Raw genomic sequence first — 20,569 nt, forward strand, 5'->3', positions numbered from 1 at the left:
GACAGTCAGCTGTTGCCCTCCTCCCTGCGTGTTTCTCTGACAGGAAAAGCTTGAGTCGCAACAACAAAATTTGGAGGAGATGTTTTCTTAATGTGAGCTTCAGTGATGTACACCAGAATTAAGATTTGACCTTAGTGGAAAGATTTTCATACAAATACATTAAATGGAAATGCATTTCAAAACAGGGTATTTTAGCTAAGAATATGACAACATCCAAAAGTTGTACAGTTTTAGCTTCTATTTTTCTTTGCACTCAGGTTTATTTACTAAACCTCTTTTTTTGTTGTTGCTGCCTGGTTTGCATTTTTATTTTCAGTCCTTTTCAGAGCAAATATCTCAGAGCATCTAAGAAAAAATACAGTTATATTGGGCATCACTGGAAGGAACACTACATAAAAGCACAAAACCCCAAAAAAGAGCAAATGGAACAAAAATGTAAACTCTATTTTTATTTTAGGTCAAGGGGAAGACACGACACAGTGTGTAAAAAGAAAATGCCAAAGGGAAAAAGAAAAAGGGCTCTATTTGGCCATCCAAAGAGGGTAACAATTGTGGATGAATCTTACCCAAGCTGGATTCAGACTGTGGCAGGATACAGAAAAGCGAATGTAAGTTTGGATAAGGACAAGAGCTTTTACATCCCCGAGGAGCTCCATTACTTACAGTGGATGTAGGGCTAACAGCGCCATAGAAATCTATGCTTGGTTGAAGAGAAAGCACACACAGTGTCCACAGAGTGTGCATATATATGTGTGTGTGTGTGTGTGTGTGTGTGTGTGTGTGTGTGTGTGTCAGAGTGAAAGAACAGTTGAAAAAACCCTGAGAAACAACCTTGGAGTGTCTCAAACCAATGAATTCTCCACTCTCCAACCAGTAGAGAGTTTTCAACCCCACACCACCATCACACTGCTTTAAAGGTCACTGAGAATCAGACACTGCATACTTACCAAGCCTCCTGACCTGGCCAATCAACCACCAGCCATGTCCTTTTTACACACAAACTATGAGGTGGGCTGTGTGCAATCAGCTGGAAGAGGCTGACCCCTCAGTCATGTCAGACCTTTTTCTTTCTTTCTTTCTTTCTTTCTTTCTTTCTTTCTTTTTTAACCTTTCAGAATGTTGTGCCTTTGGAGAGGGTAAAAAGCTGGTGCCCTTCCAAAACATGGCAAAAAGTTGTATTTTGATATGATGCTGATCACAGCATTGCAGTGTATCCTGCATAGTGCATGCATAAGGGATATGCGCGAATGGCATCTTGGTTGTGGTTTTATTGTGTCAAAATAGGTAAATGTGTATCTAGATGTAATATTATCTGTGCTATTAGCAGTATCATCTTCGAAAACATTTAACTGATGGTCACCTGACTTTACAGATTTAAATGTTTGATGAATAAATAGTAGATAATCCTCGAGTTGGGTGTGTTATTCCACAGGGTGTGTGATCATTGGAGGAGAAAAGTAAAAGATAGCTAGACCTCATGTCCTGAAAATCTGTGTGAGCCGGACTGTAAGCAGCCTTGTCATGTTCTTCCAGGGCGGTGATGCTATGATGCCTGCATCCGAAGTGACAGCAGGCTGAAGCAGACGGATCTCCCATTTCTGGGACGCCGACGGTGCTCCTTCGCCGTGGGTATTCGGTTCACTCTGAGCAAATGAGTTGCATTCGTCAAGTTTGCTTCCTGATTGCCGGCGCTCACCGTCACCCAGAAAAGTTTGTAAAATAAACAGAAACCCTGAAGTGTAGGTTATCTGGCCGCTGCTGTTGTTTTTTTTTTTTTAATTTCTTATCCGCCCTAGTGCCTGTGCCTGTTCAGTATTTTGGTGACTCACTTCAGTGCCTCAGTTGGAAGAGAAGCAGTTGCAAGAATGTCAGTGGCAGTGCAGTGGGGAACTGCAATTTTAATGTCAATATTGACTCTGGTCTGTGCCATCAAGCACCTTTCTTTGTTTGTGTTACCTCAGTGATCAGAAGTGTGCACCTGGGATCCACCTTTACGTCACTGCTGGTGGTCAGAAAGAGCAGGATTCTCAGCCAGCGTTATTAAGTTGCTCTTTAACCTGTAGTGAAAATCAAGTTTTTGCCTTAGATGCTTGTCCACATGAGGTTTTTCTGAACACTAGAAGGCCCATCATGAGCATATAAAGCTGTCAACATCATTGCTGAGCATCTAACATCTTGAAACTGCAATGTACCGAGGAATGCCTCAAACACACAGATTTGGACTTTCTTATACAACTAACGAAAAGGAGCCAATCCTGTCAGCTTGCAGGGCTTTCTGGGTTGTCATTCAGAATTGGTTTCTGCTTGGAGCATATATGTCCAAAACTCCAATACTACTCTTGTTTCATGTCAAGTTTCTAAGAATTCAGAAAATATAATTTGTTCCTCACTGGAGCAATTCAATTTCTTCCACCTATGATTTGCATAATAGGTTGATTTTATTACATTCCAGCCACATCTGTTAAAGATTCCTATAGGGCTAAACTGCATTCTCAGTTATGCTTTTAAATCAACATACAGTACCATTCAAAAGTTTGGGGTCACTCGGGTAATCACACTTTTATTCTTGTGCTAACATAACTGCACAAGGGTTTTCTAATCATCAACTAGCGTTTCAACATGATTAGCTAACACAATGTAGCATTAGAACACAGGAGTGATGGTTGCTGGAAATGGGCCTTTTATGTAGATGTTCCATTAAAAATCAGCTGTTTCTAGCTAGAATAGTCATTTACCACATGAACAATGTCTAGATTGTATTTCTGATTAATTTAATGTTATCTTCATTGAAAAAAAAATGCTTTTCTTTCAAAATTAAGGGCATTTCTAAATGCCCCCAAATTTTTGAATGGTAGTGTAACTTTGATGAACCTCAGTCTCCTGAGTGAATTCCTGTTGTTGACCTGCCACCATTCTCCCCTATGTCTTCATGCCAACTTTAAAAAAAAAAAAAAAAAACTCTTTTAAATCAGAAGCCTTTCCTGCTGCGTCACAGAGGATAGTAGGTGGCCTTCTTTTACCATTGTAGTGCAGGATCTGTTAGGATCCTGCTCTAGCCCCTGCCCTTCTTTCCCTTCTTCCTCTTTTTCCTCCTTTCTCCCTTGAGTCCTGATTTGTTTCTGTGTTGACCTGTCTCTCTCTGGTTCCCTCTGTCTGTCACCTCTCCCTCATGTCTCTCTCTCTCTCCCTGTCTCTCGCCCTCCTGCTTCACCTGCTTCACCTGCCTGCACTCTGGTTTGCTGATTGCTACAATGAGTTTCAGCTGCAGCAATCAGTTCACACCATTCACCTGTTCTCCACCTCACCTCCACTATTTAAACCCTGCTCATTCATTCACTCCCTGCCGGATCATCGACCCACACACCCTCAAAGATTCACGTCCTATTTAGATTCAGTTTCCCCCCACCAAGCCTGCCACCTCCGGACTGCTTTAGCCCCATGGACTCTGTTGCTTTCCCCCCTCCTGGATTTCCCCTTCTTGGACTCTATTTTGCTCCAACCTGTTCATGGGTTTTCCCCAGCCTGTGTTTCTTGTCATGTCTCAGTCTGCCCCCTGGGTTCCCTAAGCTTGTCCTTGGTTTAGTTTCCCCCCTGCTCGGCTCCCCATTTTCTGTACGGGTTTAGTTCCTGTTTTGTTAAATAAAAACCTCTTTTCCTTGAACCTCCTGTTGGCCACTATCTGTGTCTGCACCTGGGTTCTCTGACTCCTTCCTCGTAACAGGATCCAACAGTTTTAACGGCTATTTTAGCTCAGAGTGTGCCAAAACACTGACAAATAGTGTGATCACACACCACAATGTGTCTCACACTGTGGTCTGTGTTACTTGTTCTTCGGGTGCTCTTTGTGGATTCTGCTCTATTCTGAGGAAACATCTTTCACACTAATCACAGGCCATCAAACCCTGCTGAGTGTGACTTTGTCCTTTCTTTGGACCATGTGATTGCAGTTTCACAGGCGATAAAAGGTCCAGATTACATTAATTACTGTGAATTTGCTTGGAACTTTTCAGCTTGTCGGTTAAGCGCAACCCACAACATATCGTGTTTATATATTTTTTGGACGTTTTACTACAAGTGAAGCGAATTTCCCCAGACATGCATACATAATTCTTTCACAGTTTGCTGGGGAATTCTTAAATTACAGCGAGTAACTGAGAGGACAGCGAAAATGCTAGAAGACTAAAGAAATAACTGCATCTACTTGAAGATGTTTAAAACTGAGCACAATTCCAAACAGCTAGAGCTGCTTTCTGTGTAAAAAAAAAAAAAAAACAAAAAAACAAAAAAAAAAATGAGAGCTTGTAAAATCCTGCAGAGGGCACAGAAACAACTACAAAATGAGATGATGAGAAGAGTTTATTTTACTGCCGGTGTTTCTGGGGTAAATCATCACAGTTAACACAAAAAGCTGGCACTGTAAAACACTCCCATCCCCGAAGTATTTGGTTCAGTTTCTGTCTATGTTTATTTGCTACAGAAACTAACACGGAGCTCGGCGCACAATTAACAATTCAAGAAGAGAATGCTGGCTCCAAACACTCGGCGTTCTCAGTTTTGCTCCTCAAGAAGCCCAGAAGATTAGAAATTCCTCCAGAATCAAAGAAAACAATGTACTTTTACACCAATATTATAATTGTGTTCACATTCTGAGTAGTTCTGCCTATGACTTGTTGCAAATTAGTAAAACTACCCGTTCCCACAAGCTGAAATACAATATATTAAGATAAACAAGACACCACTACTCCCATCTTTAGATGTTTATTTCTGATATCATCATCAAAATTTTTACAAAACATTTTCTGACAATAATATACTCAAAGAAAGAGCCATATTTTTGCGCTTGGACCAGGTCTCCACAAAAATGCTTTAGGTCTGAATACAGTAAAAATAACCAAAAATAAAAATAAAAATCCAATTAAGAAAAAAAAACCTGAAATAAAAATCAGCGACAAACCAACTACCAAAGAAAACAATGCAGCGCATATTTACACCCTACAGAAATTGATTCTCTCTGCAGGAAATGGATGAGAAGGAGACAGCAGGGTTTCCATGGTTTATATGGAAAGCATTTAAGAGGCAGCAAAAAAAGAGGGGAAAAAAAGAATAAAAAAGGGAAAATGCTTGAGCCTGCAATGAAAAGAAAAAAAAAAAGACTAATTCTGATATTGCTTTCTGTCAGGTTCCCTCCGCTTGCTCTTGCTGCGCTCTCAAGCCAACTGCAGGAGAAGAATGCAGCCCATTTGAATAAAAAACATCCTTTCTTCTGTGCTCACATTAAATCCAATTAGGGCTATAAACTGGGCTTTGTCAGACAAACGAAAAAGTGTGTTTCCTCCGACAGAGGTTAATGATCATGCCTTGGCTTTCTGTGTACCCTCTGACAAGAGCAATGGCAGAAAAACAAAGTCAGGACAATATGGGTCAGAGGTTAAAGACTTCTTACTAATGTGAAACAGCATGGAACAATAACAATCAATGGGGGCTGGGCTGGCCTGAACATCAGTAACGGTGACGTTGGTTCAGAGGAGGTAGAGGAGTAGGTGCTGCTATAGATACACACACATATAGGCCATCTGGGTACATGCAGGGCGGCAACTCGCGAGAAGTGCTTCCAGCGTCTTGAGCGTGACAGGGTTATTAATTCTTACCATTTTTTTCAGTCTGTACACACACGAATGGCACACTAACAGTAATAGAAACTCAAATTGGTAAGATGAGGGGCAATCTTTCTATTCACTTTAACATCTTTTCTTTTAGCTCCCTTTTTCATGTGTACACTCCAAAGAGTCATGACTGTGTCCCCACACTGCCTGCTGGTAAGATGCAGATGTATGGCAGAAGAAGAAGAAAAGCAGCAAATCCATGTCTGGCTTGGAATTAATTTTTCAAATCTATTTATCAGGTAATGGATTAGAACCTACTGAACCGTCACAGATGGCCTTGGGTGAACTGGAATGGATGTGAGCGTCAAAACTTGCAGTACTTTACAACCGTTCATCAAGTCTTGCGCAGCATCGCCCTTGTCTTTTTCCTTCTGTATGCATTTACGCGTGATTGTTTCTGCGGTTAAAGACTGACAAGTCACAGTGGATTCTCGCTGATAGTGTAATTCATAACGCGTTTGGAAACAAGGTGTATCTTTGTGTGAGAGCGTGCATAATACGTACAGTTTCTAAAGACGCAAGGGCGTGACTGCTGAATGCTTATGTGTCAGAGCTCGGCTGAAGCTGTTTGTGTTACAGTGGAAATAAAGCTGCCTGGGACAGAAGTATCACAAAGCTTTCATTGTAACAGAATAGTGTCCTTGCACTTACCCATTTGTCCCGCTATGTCTGCCCTATTAGAAAACATCTCTATGACCCCCCACTTCTCATCTCCTCTGCTTTTCCTTTCCCCTCAGAGATGTGCATTTAGCTTTTCCTCTGAGCATAAACACTGAAATATGTAAGTCTTTACTGCAATTCCTCAGACCTTTATTCACCCCACCCACAGCAACAAAAAAGAAAAAGGAGGCGGAAAAAAAATGTAAAGAATGGAGGGAAAAAAAAAAAAAAAAAAAGGCTCCCAGTGGGGACTTCAGCCCAAACTCAAAGAGTGAAGGGGGTTGGGGAGTTTGGAGTGTACAAAAAAAAAAAAAAAAATCATAAACAAACAAAGCAGAAGAGAAAATAAAGCCTGTTGGCATTGTGGGGCGAGCGCAGACAGTCCTGGAGTTCAGCTCAAACATGCATCATTAGCATGCAGCGCTTGTGCTTCCAGCCCTCTGATGGCAATAAAAAGGGAAAAAAGAAGTAAAAATGGACAAAAAAAACGAGATAATTACTGGCAGCAGGATTCGAAACATTCTGCTGAATGCATCAGATTTTATCAGGGAGGTATTCATGATTAATTGATTATTTATCAGTTGCTGATTTAATTGTGAACATAGGAAGATTTTATTTCGTAATTACACATGAAGGGCAGACTAGTTTTGATCTCTGTGTTTAGACTGAATTGAACCATTTTTGGAAAAAACGTGAAGTAATTACTGCACATGGGCAGGGGGGCTTTAGCATTGGACTATTAAAGGGAAAGTCTGAGTGCCCAACACAAGCCTCTTTCTCTGTGTAGCAGCCTGTAGTGCTGGGGAATCTAAGGGCTTTTAGGGCATTAATTGGTCAGCAGACAAGTTGCTTTAAAAACGGTGAAGTTGTCCATGACACGTGCTGCTGGTTCTAGGGCACTCCAGACAGGAAATATCTCCCTGTACAGTTTGTCTCTGGTTCAGCGCTCTTCCCTAACTGGGCATAGTTTCCCAAAATATCAGCATGCGGACAGAAATAGAACATCATTACACAGGTTCACCCGTGTCACCAAGCGGCAGACATGAAATTCAGGCCAAGGAGTTATCAGGGGTGATATAGAGCAAGGCAAGACAATACATGGATAGAATCGAGAGAGCTCCCATTATAAAGACATTGGCACAGCTGCTATTACAAAGTAAACTCCACCAGCACTATTAAGCAACCGTACTGAGCGAATCAACTGCTTTTTTATGCAATGTCCTGTACACGAAGGTGACCCCCTTCTTAGTAGTCATACCATGAAGAGTTTTGGGTCACTTTTTATGTTTTGGGTCTGGTTTTTGGTAAAGAAAAAAAAAAAAAAAAAAAACATACACAAAAAACATTTAACGAAATAATGGCACAAACAGAAACATCCGTCACCAGTTAAACTCTTGGTATAAAGAACAGCACACTTCTTCTCCCCGAGTAGACCTTGAAATGGCAGATAGTGTCGAGATTCTTAAACAAGAGGATTGGGATGTATCACATCATGCAACCGCCACCTGCAAGATGAGCTCTCGAACAGAAAATCTGTGAAATTTTGGTGCTTGAAGTACATCTACGAGGACATGGCTCCCAATCTTCCCTTCTTCACATAATTAAGTAAAATGATTGGATTTGAGAAATAACCTCAGTTAACTTAGCTTGTGTTTAATGGTACAACGGTAGAGTAGTGAAGGGAGCAGATAGAAAAATATTTATCATTGAAACAACAAGAGTGTTATAGTAGGAACCTCCTCACCGAGTCATCTTGGTAATATATTCCCACTGGAAAGTGAATAAGGCTCCTCTTCTGTTCACAAGCAGTTTGTGTTTCAGAAGAAGTGAAGTTGATACGTGTTTTTTTTTCCTTTTCCTTTTTAAAGACTCATTATTTACACGATAAATAAGTTCTATTTGATTTTTGTCCTTTTTGATTAGTCTTATAGAATTTCTTGACATCATCTTTGAACACCTCAAAAACTGTCCTTTTTGTTTCATGACAAAATAATGAAACAAAATAAAATCCGTTATTTACTCTCTTACATTGAGGATGCACCCACTTTCACTGGGGAGGGGGGAGTTTTGGCCCCTCTCAGTTTCATTAGTGAATCAATCAGTCGCTCTGCGGGCAGACCAAGCACGGCGTCCTCGAAACTCCACGAAAACGACCCCTGGGTGCGCTGCTCGGATGAAGCCGGAGATGATATTCCACATATCTGAAGTCCTCAATGGCTCCGTGAGTCAGTGAATAGCAGTCTGCTTGACACAGTGGCCAACGGGTTACTGAGTGCAATAAAGGACCGGTTCTGCAGGCACACTTTCCGGAAATCCCCCCCCCCATGAAAAGAACGAGATGTCAGGCGATATTTCCAGCACAGTTCATGGGTTCATATGGAGGTCAAAGAGAAGTCAACGTGCTGGTTCATCATTGCCCCCAGTCGGCATCATCGCTCTGTTGGTCGGAGGGTTGGGGGAGGCAGGAGCGCATGGCCTGAGCTCTATTTTGCCAAACCAGCAGAGATGGTGCTCTTCAAACGCTCCAGTGAGATGAAAGTCAAACACTGACTGTTTCAAATGACTGTTTGGGGCAGTGAGAGTGGTTTGACCTTCAATAAAAGTGGACCTTTTTCAATAATATGTACAATACTTTTCATTCAAATGTACTTATTTTCACATAAATTGCCCATGATTGCCTTTTTAAAGCGCAGTGAATCATTCAGCTGGGATATAGTCATATACAGTGACTTGCTATTCAGCTCTGTAAAGGGTCCCTGTTTGTTTAAAAAAAAAACAAAAACGATGGAATATACAATTTATGCTGCTCTGGCTGATGTCGTTCATAGCTGAGGTCATAGATGGCAACTGACTCGGTGTTTTGGAGGTAAGATACATTGCTATGATAAATATCTCCTTGAATTTCCAGTTACACTACTCCGTTTATGTGTAATTACTTTGCTAATTTGTAAAGACAATCTCAGTTCTTCTGAAACTAGCAGGGGACTAATTGTGAATGTGAGCTGGCAATGGCTAGTTCAGTAGTAGAACAACTGATGCGAAAAATCCCCTTAGCGAAAGTAGCTTATGTGCATTAAAGAAAAATATATTAGTAAACTCTTTGGTTTAACATGCACATAAATGGAATTCAGATACAACATCCAAAGAAACGAAAGAAACAGAATCACCATGTAAGTATTTGTCTGTATGAAATAATGGTGCAGGTTTGCCTTTGTTAACAACTAGTGTGTAGAAATGTATAATAATAATAATAATAATAATAATCACAGTAAGATGCCTCCTGCGCTTCACATGATGTCTAGCTCCATCTCTTAGATCTTTTACCGCTCCGACTTGTTTTGTGACCGAGAACTTGTGTTTATTGCACTTTCCCTTTCGCTCCTGACTCAGCGCAAGTCGACTGCAGTTGCTGTGAACAGGTTCGCCCATGATGCTGACACGGGATATGGCAAAAGACCAGAGCTGGAACAAAGTAATAACTTTTTTTTTTTTTTTTGTCATATGTTGAATCACTTCCCATGAGTCAGTAGTAAGGGGTTTTTCTATGAGGTGCTTTGGAAAAAAAGAAAATCAAAATGATCAGCGAGGGTTGTCCTACCCCACTGTATACTGGGGAGTGTTTCCGAATCCCACCAGGCATAATTTAAAAGTTTTGTCCTCTTCTTTTTCATTTACTCCTGTAATAAAAACAAGGCCCCACTGAACAACCAGCTCACCTGCCCCTTCGTTTCAAAGTCAGTCGGAGGCAACTTGCCCCACTTCTGCAAAACCCAAGGTTGCTAGCGTCCAAATTTGAGTGTGCCAGTGCGCTCGGTGGGAGGAAAAGGCCCACCACTGGGACCTTCAGCCGGTGGTCTGAGGGTTGCTGGAGGGGAGCGAGGCCCTGGTACAGGGGCACCTATGCTGGCAGCAGAGGGCACAGCCGGCAGAGCCACTGTCTGTATAGTTCCCCTATCACACGGCCCGAGGTCCTCCAGGCCCTCCAGGCCCTGGGGAGGTCCCTCGTAGCCCATGTTGAGCCGCAGGGGTTGATGGGCCTGGCAGTAGTCTACAATGGGCTGTTCGTAGCGGTAGAAGGTCAGGGCACCCATCTGGTGGGGGACCTGTTTCAATGGATAGAGAGCAGAGAGGAGTGAACAGATGAGGGGATGATGGCGTGGAAGACAAATGGGAATGTACAGGAGGAAGAAGAGGGAACAGAGGGAACACATGGGAAAGAGAGAAAACAAATTAGCGATATAGGTTCATAGCCAGCTGTGCATTTAGATACATCGCCAAACAGATTGTTGAAGAGCAGCTATGTATTTATGTCCCCACACTAGCAGAAAGTGCTGTTTCTTGCTACAAGACAATACTCATAAATTTTGCAAAGTAAAGAAGGTTCTTCTGCGGTGAGTAAAGCTAAGAACATTTTTTATTGATGAGTGAGTGGTTATTCACCAGGATTTAGTCAGTCGACCCTCTAAAACCCCAAAACCCGAAGGCGGGTTTGAAAGTCATGTTATCTTTTTAAAAATCACAAAAAAAAAACCCATACACTTTTCAGAGCCAGAAGCTGCAAAAAACAAAGAGAATTGTTTGATTGTCAACTTTTTGATGGCCCTTGAACTTATCATGTGCGACTTTTGGTTACATCTGAGAAATTAACCAAATGTTAGCTTAAAACCGTGGTATGTCACTTCATTGAAATCATTTCATGCTGTGCTCTTTAGCACAATCATGACCTGACTGCTGTGAGCAAAAAGCACTTGTCGGAAATTCAGGAACTTTTCGATTAAACTGCAGGCTTCACTTACTCAAAGCAGATAGAAAACAAGTGTGAAACCAAATTTAAAATGGGCTAAAATGTCTTCAGTAGAGGTCAGTATTTAAACACCTTTGGACACTGGGAAAAATGTTGCTCATTTTATTTATTTTTTGTAACATAAATAGTCAAACAATTCAACTGTAGTTTTTTCCTCTGTTTTTATTATTTGTGGCATTATAACTATCATTTTGTGCAATACACATTTGAGTTCTTTCTACTTCTATTCATTGTGTTGATTCCATAAAGGTGCAAGACTTTATATTGCAGAGGAAAATGATCCCATAGTGAATAAAACTGTGCCAGAAGCAAAAGTGCTTGGGGTTTAGAGGGTTAAAAGCAAAGTCAGTAGCTAAATTACCTTGTTATTTTCCAACAAATTTTCAACATTTAATGTGTATGTCCCAACCAATCATAAAGTAAAAGCCAAATTTCACACTTTAATAATTACCTTTCAATCAAAATGAACAAATGTGAGAGTAAATTCTTTGTGGTGGTTGAAGCATTTACAAAATTACATCTGAGAAGCACAGTTGTACCACATCTTTCCACCTAATAATTGCCCTGATTACTTTGCAGAAGCCAAGCTAAATAAAATGTGCTTTTCTCACAGAGACCCCTCTAAAAACTGCAACTACAGCAGCCACAGCTGCTTTGTTTTCACATAAATATTACGTGCTCCCAAATGATAAGATAAGATAAATAAGATAAGATAAAGTTCTTTATTTCTCCCCACTCCAGGGGAAATTTACATTGTTACAGCAGTTTTATTTACAATATATACAAGGGTGGCAAAATTTTTAACAGAAAAAATAAAAATAAAAATAAAGTTTAAAAGTGCAAAGATGTGCAGTGCAAGAATGTCTGTGCAAATGTTATGGTTTGGGGTGGTAATGATGTAGTCCAGTTTATGTTAACATCAGCCAGTGATGCTGATGTTGTAAAGTCTTATAGCAGATGGGATGAAGGACCTGCGATAGCGCTCTTTCTTGCAGGGTGGATGTCTCAGTCTGCTGCTGAAGGAGCTGCTTAAAGACCCCACAGTGTCATGCAGTGGGTGAGAGGGATTGTCCATGATGGATGTGAGCTTTGACAACATCCTCCTCTCACCCACCTCCTCTATGGAGTCCAGGGAACAGTCCAGGACAGAACCAGCCCTCCTGACCAGTCTGTTTAGTCTCTTTCTGTCCCTTTCAGTGCTCCCTGCTCCCCAGCAGACCACTGCATAGAAAATAGCAGACGCTACCACAGAGTCATAAAATGTCCTGAGCAGAGTCCTGCACACTCCAAAGGACCTCAGTCTCCTCAGCAGGTGGAGACGACTTTGGCCCTTCTTGTACAGGACCTCTGTATTGTGTGTCCAGTCCAGTTTGTTGTTGAGGTGAACACCCAGGTATTTGTATGTGTCCACCATGTCAATGTCCAAACCCTGGATGTTCACCGGTGCAGTCCGGGGTGTCCTCCTCCTGCGGAAGTCCACGATCATCTCCTTCGTCTTACTGGCGTTGAGCTGCAGATGGTTTCGCTCACACCAGTCCACAAAGTCAGAGATGACCATCCTGTACTCCCGCTCGTCCCCTTCAGATACGCACCCAACAATGGCTGTAGCATCGGAAATGATGCTTCATTTTTCAAACGCACTTAATTTGTTCCACATTTCATTGTGTCTTCTGTGTGACGTCGAGTCTTACAGCTCAGTCAGTTTGGCAGCTCACTGCTGGCTCTCTGTAATCATCCTTGCATGGTGACCACCTGAGCCTCCAGTTAACCAAAACCTATTTGGTGCACAGACCCTTTGAAATATGCTCTGCAAAGCATCTGTGACAACCACTTTTTTTTTCTTTGCACAGGAGTAAGAATCATCCTATCTTGAACTTGGACTGAAATGCCCATTGTACCAGACATAAAAAATTAAGAAGATGAGAATTTGCTTGTGTGTGGATGCCACACAAATCAGGCTACAGATGACAAACCCCCGGATGCTTTTGTGCTCAACCTTTTGGTACAAGAGCTGGAGCGCATAAGCCTGTGCTCTCTCCGGTGCCCTGTCACTTGTGTCACAGCCAGGAGCACTTATCACATCTGGCCGTGTCTCTGGTCTTGTGTTCCCCTCCACAGACCTCGACACAGTGCCAGACAAACAGATGAGCCTTTCATGTCACTCTGTTTCCCTAACTTTAATTCGCACACTTACTCACCAATTAAGAGATTTCTAACAGGCCGTGAAAACAGTGGGGTAAGATGGCAGCTGACCTGGATTAAACGCTGCAGCCTGGCGGAGAGACACATCATCTGATCCGAGCACACAGGCGACAAGAAGCGGCACAACAACTACAGGAGCTGCAGATATGACACCGACACGGAAGCCATGAATAATACAACCCCTGACTCTTGAGGAGGCATTGGAAGCAGAGCAATATGTCACAACTGTACCATCTTTCATGCAAATCCCTTGACGTTGTATTTCTAACCTTATCCAGTGACTGGAACCAGATCTGGAGAACAAGGCGCTCTTTTAAATAATCAGTTCCCCCAAATTTGGAAAAGAAATACATATTTTTCCTGCTTCTCTCTATGGTATCTAGCAGATAGTATTGGTTTTAAGCACAGAGATGCTGGCATTTTTGTAACTTTGCTGTCTTCCCCTTTACAAAGAATTGGATTTTATTTGTGCTGCTCCATAGCACTGAAAAACTCAAAAGCAAAAAAATCCCACCAGTAACAATGGGCAGGTTGTCCTGGATAACAGACAGACATATGACTCAAAAAATCAGTCTGTAAGAATATGGTTGAGGGAGGAAATTTGAGATACAAGCACCTACCCTTGAAGTGCAACAGTCTGGAAGTCTAACAGTCAAATGAAATCTAAATGATGTCAACAAAGTGACATTAAATATAAGAAAGTCTTTGGTATGAACGACTTGAAAAAGGTGTCTCCAATATCCTTGCAGCAGATATTATTGGTTGTAAGCACAGAAATGCTGGTATTTCTGTTCCTAAAGTTTCTCCCATACAAAGACAGTGAATTTAATATTATTTACACCTCTTCATAGGATGGAAAGCTCAAAAGCAAAAGATCCTCTCAGCAACAATGGGCTGGTTATCCTGGATGTGACCCAAAAAACAGTCTCTAAGAAAATGACTAAGAGAAGAAGTTTGAGACAGAAGACAATTCTGGCACATGAAACTAAAAACTAACTAGTGAACAGACCACTTGAGTGCAAGAGAAACAGGTGTAAATAGAAAAAAACTGGCAGTCTAACAGTCATAAAATCTTAATTATGTCAGCAAAGTGACATTAAATTACCAGAGACTCTTTGGTATAAGCGACTCAAAAAAGGTGCCTCCAATATCTTTGTAGCTGCCTTTATTAAACTTGTCATAAATGATTCTGATAAGAGAAGTCACATTTAAGGTAACAGAAATGAATTTAGGACATTTAAAAAAAAAAAAAAAGCCGACTGTGTCAATGAAATGCAGATATATGCAGACTGAGACGGGGGAATAGCGTGTGTGTGTGTGTGTGTGTGTGTGTGTGCATGTGTGTGTGTGTGAGAGAGCAGATTTCAAAGTCCAATAGAAACAGTCTGGGTTGACACAGCTTGGCAGTTCAGGAATTACCCTGAACCATGGAGCTAAGATAAAGCCACTCTGAAAGTATTAACACCAGTTCTGTTTAAAAAACAAAACAAAAACAAAAACAAAAAACAAAAAACACACAAACAGTGTCATTTGTAGCCTCAAGCTGCACTGTAACATGCCTTCATGATGCACTGCAGCCTTATTCCTGCACACTGAAAAAAATCTGAGCGCATGTTTGTGTGGTGTGGCAGTAATGTAGTCAGGCAGAACTTTCTATTTTCATAAAACACCTTTCCATCCCAGGCCTTTTCTTTCAAGTGCACCTCCAGAACCGCCAGCCGGCCCGTCTTTCTATACCTCTTTCCTCCTCAAATGGACTCCATTAAGCGGGGCTGACTCATTACATTATAGGCACTCAGTGGATTACTCCCCTCATTCTCCTTTCAGTTTAAACCCCTTCACTAACCCGCCGCCACCACCTCATCTCCTGTCACACACCTCAGTCCACCTCAGCTCCGCCTGCCGATGTCCAATGAATTAATTAGCCAACATTAACTCCTGACCATTTCAGTAGATTCTATCAAATTGTCAGGGCATAAATCTGGCCTTGTGCAGAATGTGTGTGAGAGTGTGGGTGCACATATCTCTACATGCAGGGTGTTTGATGGGAAAAAGAAGAATTTTCACCATCATCATGTGCATTCTGTACAATCCAGGGCATCCAGAACAGTGAACGCTGAAACAGTCATGAATATAAACTAGAATTTCTTGTCCGACATATTCATCGATCCAAAATGCTCTTCAGGTTGGATTTTTCTGTTGTGCTATTTCTATTCGAGGTCATAAGGAATGCTAACAGCCTCTTCTCTGTTCCTTAAGAAATTAGTAATTCCTTGCACTCAATAGTCTGTTGACAGCCAAATATGTAAATGGATAACATCTGGTCAGACTAACAAAAATACAAAGTAGACACTTCAGTTTACTTACCAAATGTTCTCAAAATACGTGACATGAGTGGGGATGAGCAGTGTTAAGATAGGGCTTATCTAACGCTGTGGAGAAGTCACTGCTTTTCTTTTTAAAAAAGATAATTTGAAAACAGCCAATTCTAATGCATTATTATTCACGCAAGTCTTCATCCAGGCTCTTTTGACCCTTTATCTACTGCTGACATCCATTCCTGCCTGCTAGATTAGCGCCTATATGTGCGGGTTTTTTTTTTTTTTTTTTTGAAAGTTAAGACCAAAATAGATGCATATATGAGAAGTTTGACTTTAAAACTGAGCAGGAGTTGGAGTTTCACCGCGTCGTGCCAATCTGCAAAGCACTCATCCATCTGATTTCAGCATCTTTGCAGTTTTCAGCCGTGAATTACAGCTTTTTTAGCAATTCTTTGAGCAACATTCAACATTCAAATGTGCTGTGTGTGTGATTTTTGATTTTTTTTTTTGTGCCGAACTGTGAGGAAATGCCTACGAGTTTCATCGTCTGATAGAAGGAAACTGGCTGTCTGACTCACTAAATCTGTAGCTTTCGGGCTTGTTGAGACCTGAGCGCATAATTTACATATTCAACTCTGAATGGGTGCCCAATTATGTTGCCACTATGAGGAAAAAAAAAGAAAGAGTAGGTGAAATATAGCAATTTCAGATTCTTGACAAATCTGTTATCATCCACTGAGTATCATCTTTTGTTAGGGATACTTGATGGAAACTTAAACACCAACTGGTTCGAGAGTCTTGCTGCATTTGGAGCTTGTATTTGATTCTGCTTTCTGTTTTGACAGTGCATTTGTATATTTGAACCTGTTTTGTCACTTTGCAGCATTTTTCCCCCAAATGCTAAGCAGTTATTGGCAAAATAGTGAAGATATTTTCTTTCTTTGTTTCCCTGCATTTTGATTTTTTTTTTAATACCGCAGTGCAAAGGCCACATTATGCGGAAGGTAGCAGAAAAGCACGAGGACATTTAAAAGACAAAGCTATTAGCCCAGCATTTATGAATTATGACTTTCGGTTTAAGACAGAAGAAAGACCTGGCAATTATCCTCCTTCTGACAAGAAGTCGTGCAAGAATGATGAAACGTTTGTCATTATTTTTGGTCAAGTTTAGGTTACAATATGAACAGCTGGCGTCCCTTTGAACGGCAACTGACAGATAAGATCAAATTTGAATCTGCAGTTCCAAAGGTATCACGACTAGCAGGTTTGTGTCTCCGTACAAAACAGATAAAAAGAGAAGAAATCGCAAAATCGTCTGAGAGCCTGAGTCTGTGCAGATGCAACCACCATTGTATATTGTAACACTAAAGCGCCCACCTGTCAGAAGGTATTAGCATAAAGAAAAGAAAAGAAAGACAAAGAAATCCTCTCAACTCCCTGTGATGCACTGCTGGATGGATGTTTGCTTCTTTGGATCCCTGCCATCATCACCTGCTTGCGTTTCAGCTGACAATGACTGGCATCCTGCCTCTTGGTGGATCTTTATCTCCGTATGCGTGAGCACACTGTAGGGTTACCTAAGGCCCAAAAAGCTCCGACACATCCTGCCAAAGGAGATTAAACCACATCTCTAAAGCGGAATCTGTTCCCAAATTGCTTTTGCTTTAATGGCTCTTATTTCTTTTTTTTTTTGCATGTTTTGAGCAACTGTGAGATTTCCCCCCAAAAAAGATGCTGTTCAAATGAAGTTATTATTATACAGTATCTATTGTTAGCATATTTCTCTTCTTCAGCGACATGTCTGTGTACCATAACCAGAGCCTGTAACAACTTGATCAGATGATTGCAAAACATTTCCCTTCTGTGGGTGCTTAATTTCTGTTTTACTTTCTCACAACAGCACTAATTTGTTAGAGGGGTCATTGGTGAGTCTTAAAAAAAGCTCTAAATCCCATAAATTCATTTTTTTATAGCATTCTAGTGCCCCTTAGAAGTTTTGTTTATTTTTTTTGCATTCACGCTTTTATGAGCAGCTAAGCAGGCAGTAACAGTGCCACAGGCAGACAATTCTAATGCCTCCCTGGGCTTTAGGAGCATTACGGTTCAAAAGTCTGCCGCTTTCCCTGCCAAACACTTCGATTCTCTCAAGTCATTGTATTGTGGCACACAGAAGCATAACAAAGTGAAGAGGAGGAGAAAAAGACTCCCACTAAAATGTTGCTTTGGCTTTACTTTTCTCCTCTTAAGTTTTCTGTCTTTTTTTTTTTTTGCTACATTTATTTATTTCTGTAAATCCTTGTATTAAGCTGGAAATCGTTACTGTATCATTTCGAGTGGGATTTTCTTTTTTGTTTTTTTTTTTTATTCCCAAAAATTCAACAAGGCTTTTATTATGAATATGTTGTATTATTATTATCATTAATGTATGCATCTGTCTGTATTGTTTTGATTTTTTTAAAAAAAAAGTATAAATGACTGTTTAACTCTTAATCTCTTTGTCTATTCTTTATCCCGCCAGTCTCCTTTGTAAAAGTCTAGAGATATTACCATAATTCATTTCGGTTCATCCATATTTAAAGTTGGCAGTGATGCATATTTGATAAAAGGGTTCAGTGTTTATACTGAAACTGTTCCACTATAACCATATCCTACAGTGCTGTTATTGCACAACTGCAGCTAACAATTATACATTTCTCGTATAATAACTTCAAACTGAATATGTGACCAGAAATATAATATATATATAAGATATAAAAGAGTTGGTATAGTAACCATATTTTTGATAGTCTCATCACGTTGGCTGCAATCCAATCTTAATTTAGTCAGTTTATACTAATGCAGAGGTAGTAGTGGAAGCAGTTGTGCTATTAATAGTTGTGGTAAAAGTGACATGTAGTAGTACAAAAGCAATAAAATATCCAAAAAAAAAAAAGACAAATAGGGAATCAAGAGTATTGTTCAGTAGCTGTATCAGCAGCCTACTACTCTTGGTTAGATTTCCTCAGCAAAGCAGGAAAAAGTAATTAACAATTGCAGCTTACATAATTCCATTCTTGCTAATAAGCAACGTGTGCAAATATATACATATAATACACGTGTCTGCACATTATTAAGTCCGCACATCCAACTGTTCATTATGTTCAACAATGTGACTGAGTGGAATCATAAACCAGCAAATTAACTCAAAGAACCTCTAATAATTCGAGCAACTAAGCCGTAATCACGTGTCCTCTGTGAGACCGCGACTCTGTGGGTGCATGCATGTGCAACAGTGTGTGTGCATGTGGTCGTTCACGTGCGCGTTTGGTGTGTGGGAGAGCGTTGTCTTTTCAAATGCACGCTGCTCCAGCATTGCGGGGGTAGTCGGCGCAGATGTTGCCAGGCGGGCATCAATGACACAGAGCCCACCAGTCAGGGTTTTTTTTTTTTTTTTTTAGGGGAGCAGTGTGCATGGACGTGTCTGAGGAGGTGTGAAGGTAAACACCATCAGTTTGTTTTCAGACAGCGCATCCCAAGAGGTAGACTTCCCAGCTGCATTTGAAAGTGTGTTGGTGTAATAGATTTCAGTGCATGTAGTAGTGCACATTAGTGGTGTTAACATCTATGGTAATTGGAGGCTGCTTTACAAAAAACACAAATATTCATCACAAAAACATTATTTTTGTGACTGAGAGAAGATAGAGACTCATTGGGCATATTCATAGCTCCGTGCTTTTAATCTGAAATTCCTGCAGCAGCTTTATATGATTCACAGGAACCTTATTTATCTCATATTACCTGTTATGCAGCCCATTACCTGTTTATAGTATGGCATAATGGTGAATTTGATCTTTCAATCATGACTCAAATTTTTCGACACGTGCCTGAGTAGATCGGTGTCAGAACTGTGCTAGAAAGCCAATTGAAGTGGAAAACATCTGCTGAAATACCAACGGTAACATAGCAAGAAAACTGTTATTCATGCTTTTGGAAAATGACTGTACAGAAAGTCACTGCACTGTCGGTTATTTGTATGCTCAAGTACAATAAGTGCCTATAATATTACTCAAGTAGACCACTTCGCAAGAACGTGTGCATCCGTTCACCAAGAAAATCAGAATTTGATTAGGTAGATGTGCTGTGAATGGTGTAGTAGATGGCCATGTAAAGGAATTACAGTGATGTCAGCTTGTCACAAAATTGGAAAATAACACCAGTAGCCGAGTATTTAAGTGATTTTTCAGCAACATTACAAACATATATACATAGTAAATACAGTATCTCAAATATACATCTTTAAAATGTTTATTTTAAGTATTAAAACGCATCTCTTTTCCCTTCCTGTTAATAAATGTATTCAGTTTGTTGTAGCTTGTGGTTTGCTCTAACTGCTAAATTGAGCTACGCAATGTTAATTCATGGTTAGATCAACTGTCAGATTACTTTTTTTTTTTTTTTTTTACAATTACGCTCAATCACATTCCCAACCTGACATGCCAGGTGATATGGGAGGTCGCTCTTGGAAGCAGTATAAAAAATGACAGCAGCTTTCAGAAACTAGTTGGCAGGTGATTGGATGAACCATCTGTCCATCTCCATCTATCATGGGCTAACTCACACCTAAAACAGGCCTGCAGCTGCCACTAGTTCCTCACAGGACGCCGGTTCGTCCAACCAACCCTGGAACAGCCACAAGTCCATAGTTTTGAAGCTTGGCAAGATGGGTTCTCTTGCGATTGTGAACTTTCTGCCATGCGAAGTAATCATGCTCCGGCATTATGGACAGCTTTAGTGTATTTCTCCTCCGCAGAAACCAGGAAAACAATGAAGACCTCCAAAAAATGTTAGCATCGGTCCCTACTGGTCATGACTGTGTTCTCCAAAGACTGCACTTGCCAAAAATGCCCACTTTAAGGAGATCAGATAAAACCTTTTTTAAA

General features: G+C 40.7%; 1 protein-coding gene across 2 annotated transcripts in view; it reads right to left on the reverse strand.

The window, feature by feature from the left end:
• Nucleotides 1-4,742: 4,742 nt before the first annotated feature.
• LOC111563720 (leucine-rich repeat transmembrane neuronal protein 4) overlaps nt 4,743-20,569 on the reverse strand; it is a 110,117-nt gene continuing 94,290 nt past the window's right edge. Inside the window, exon 3 of one of the 2 annotated variants that reach the window (XM_023262948.3) lies at nt 4,743-10,426. In XM_023262948.3, the coding sequence (XP_023118716.2) occupies nt 10,103-10,426 (324 nt within the window). In that variant the 3' untranslated portion in view covers nt 4,743-10,102. The remainder of the gene's footprint in view (nt 10,427-20,569) is intronic. The other variant, XR_008604562.1, reaches the window with a different exon arrangement.

The sequence above is a fragment of the Amphiprion ocellaris genome, chromosome 17 (genome assembly GCF_022539595.1).
Source record: "Amphiprion ocellaris isolate individual 3 ecotype Okinawa chromosome 17, ASM2253959v1, whole genome shotgun sequence".
Taxonomy (NCBI): Eukaryota; Metazoa; Chordata; class Actinopteri; family Pomacentridae; genus Amphiprion; species Amphiprion ocellaris.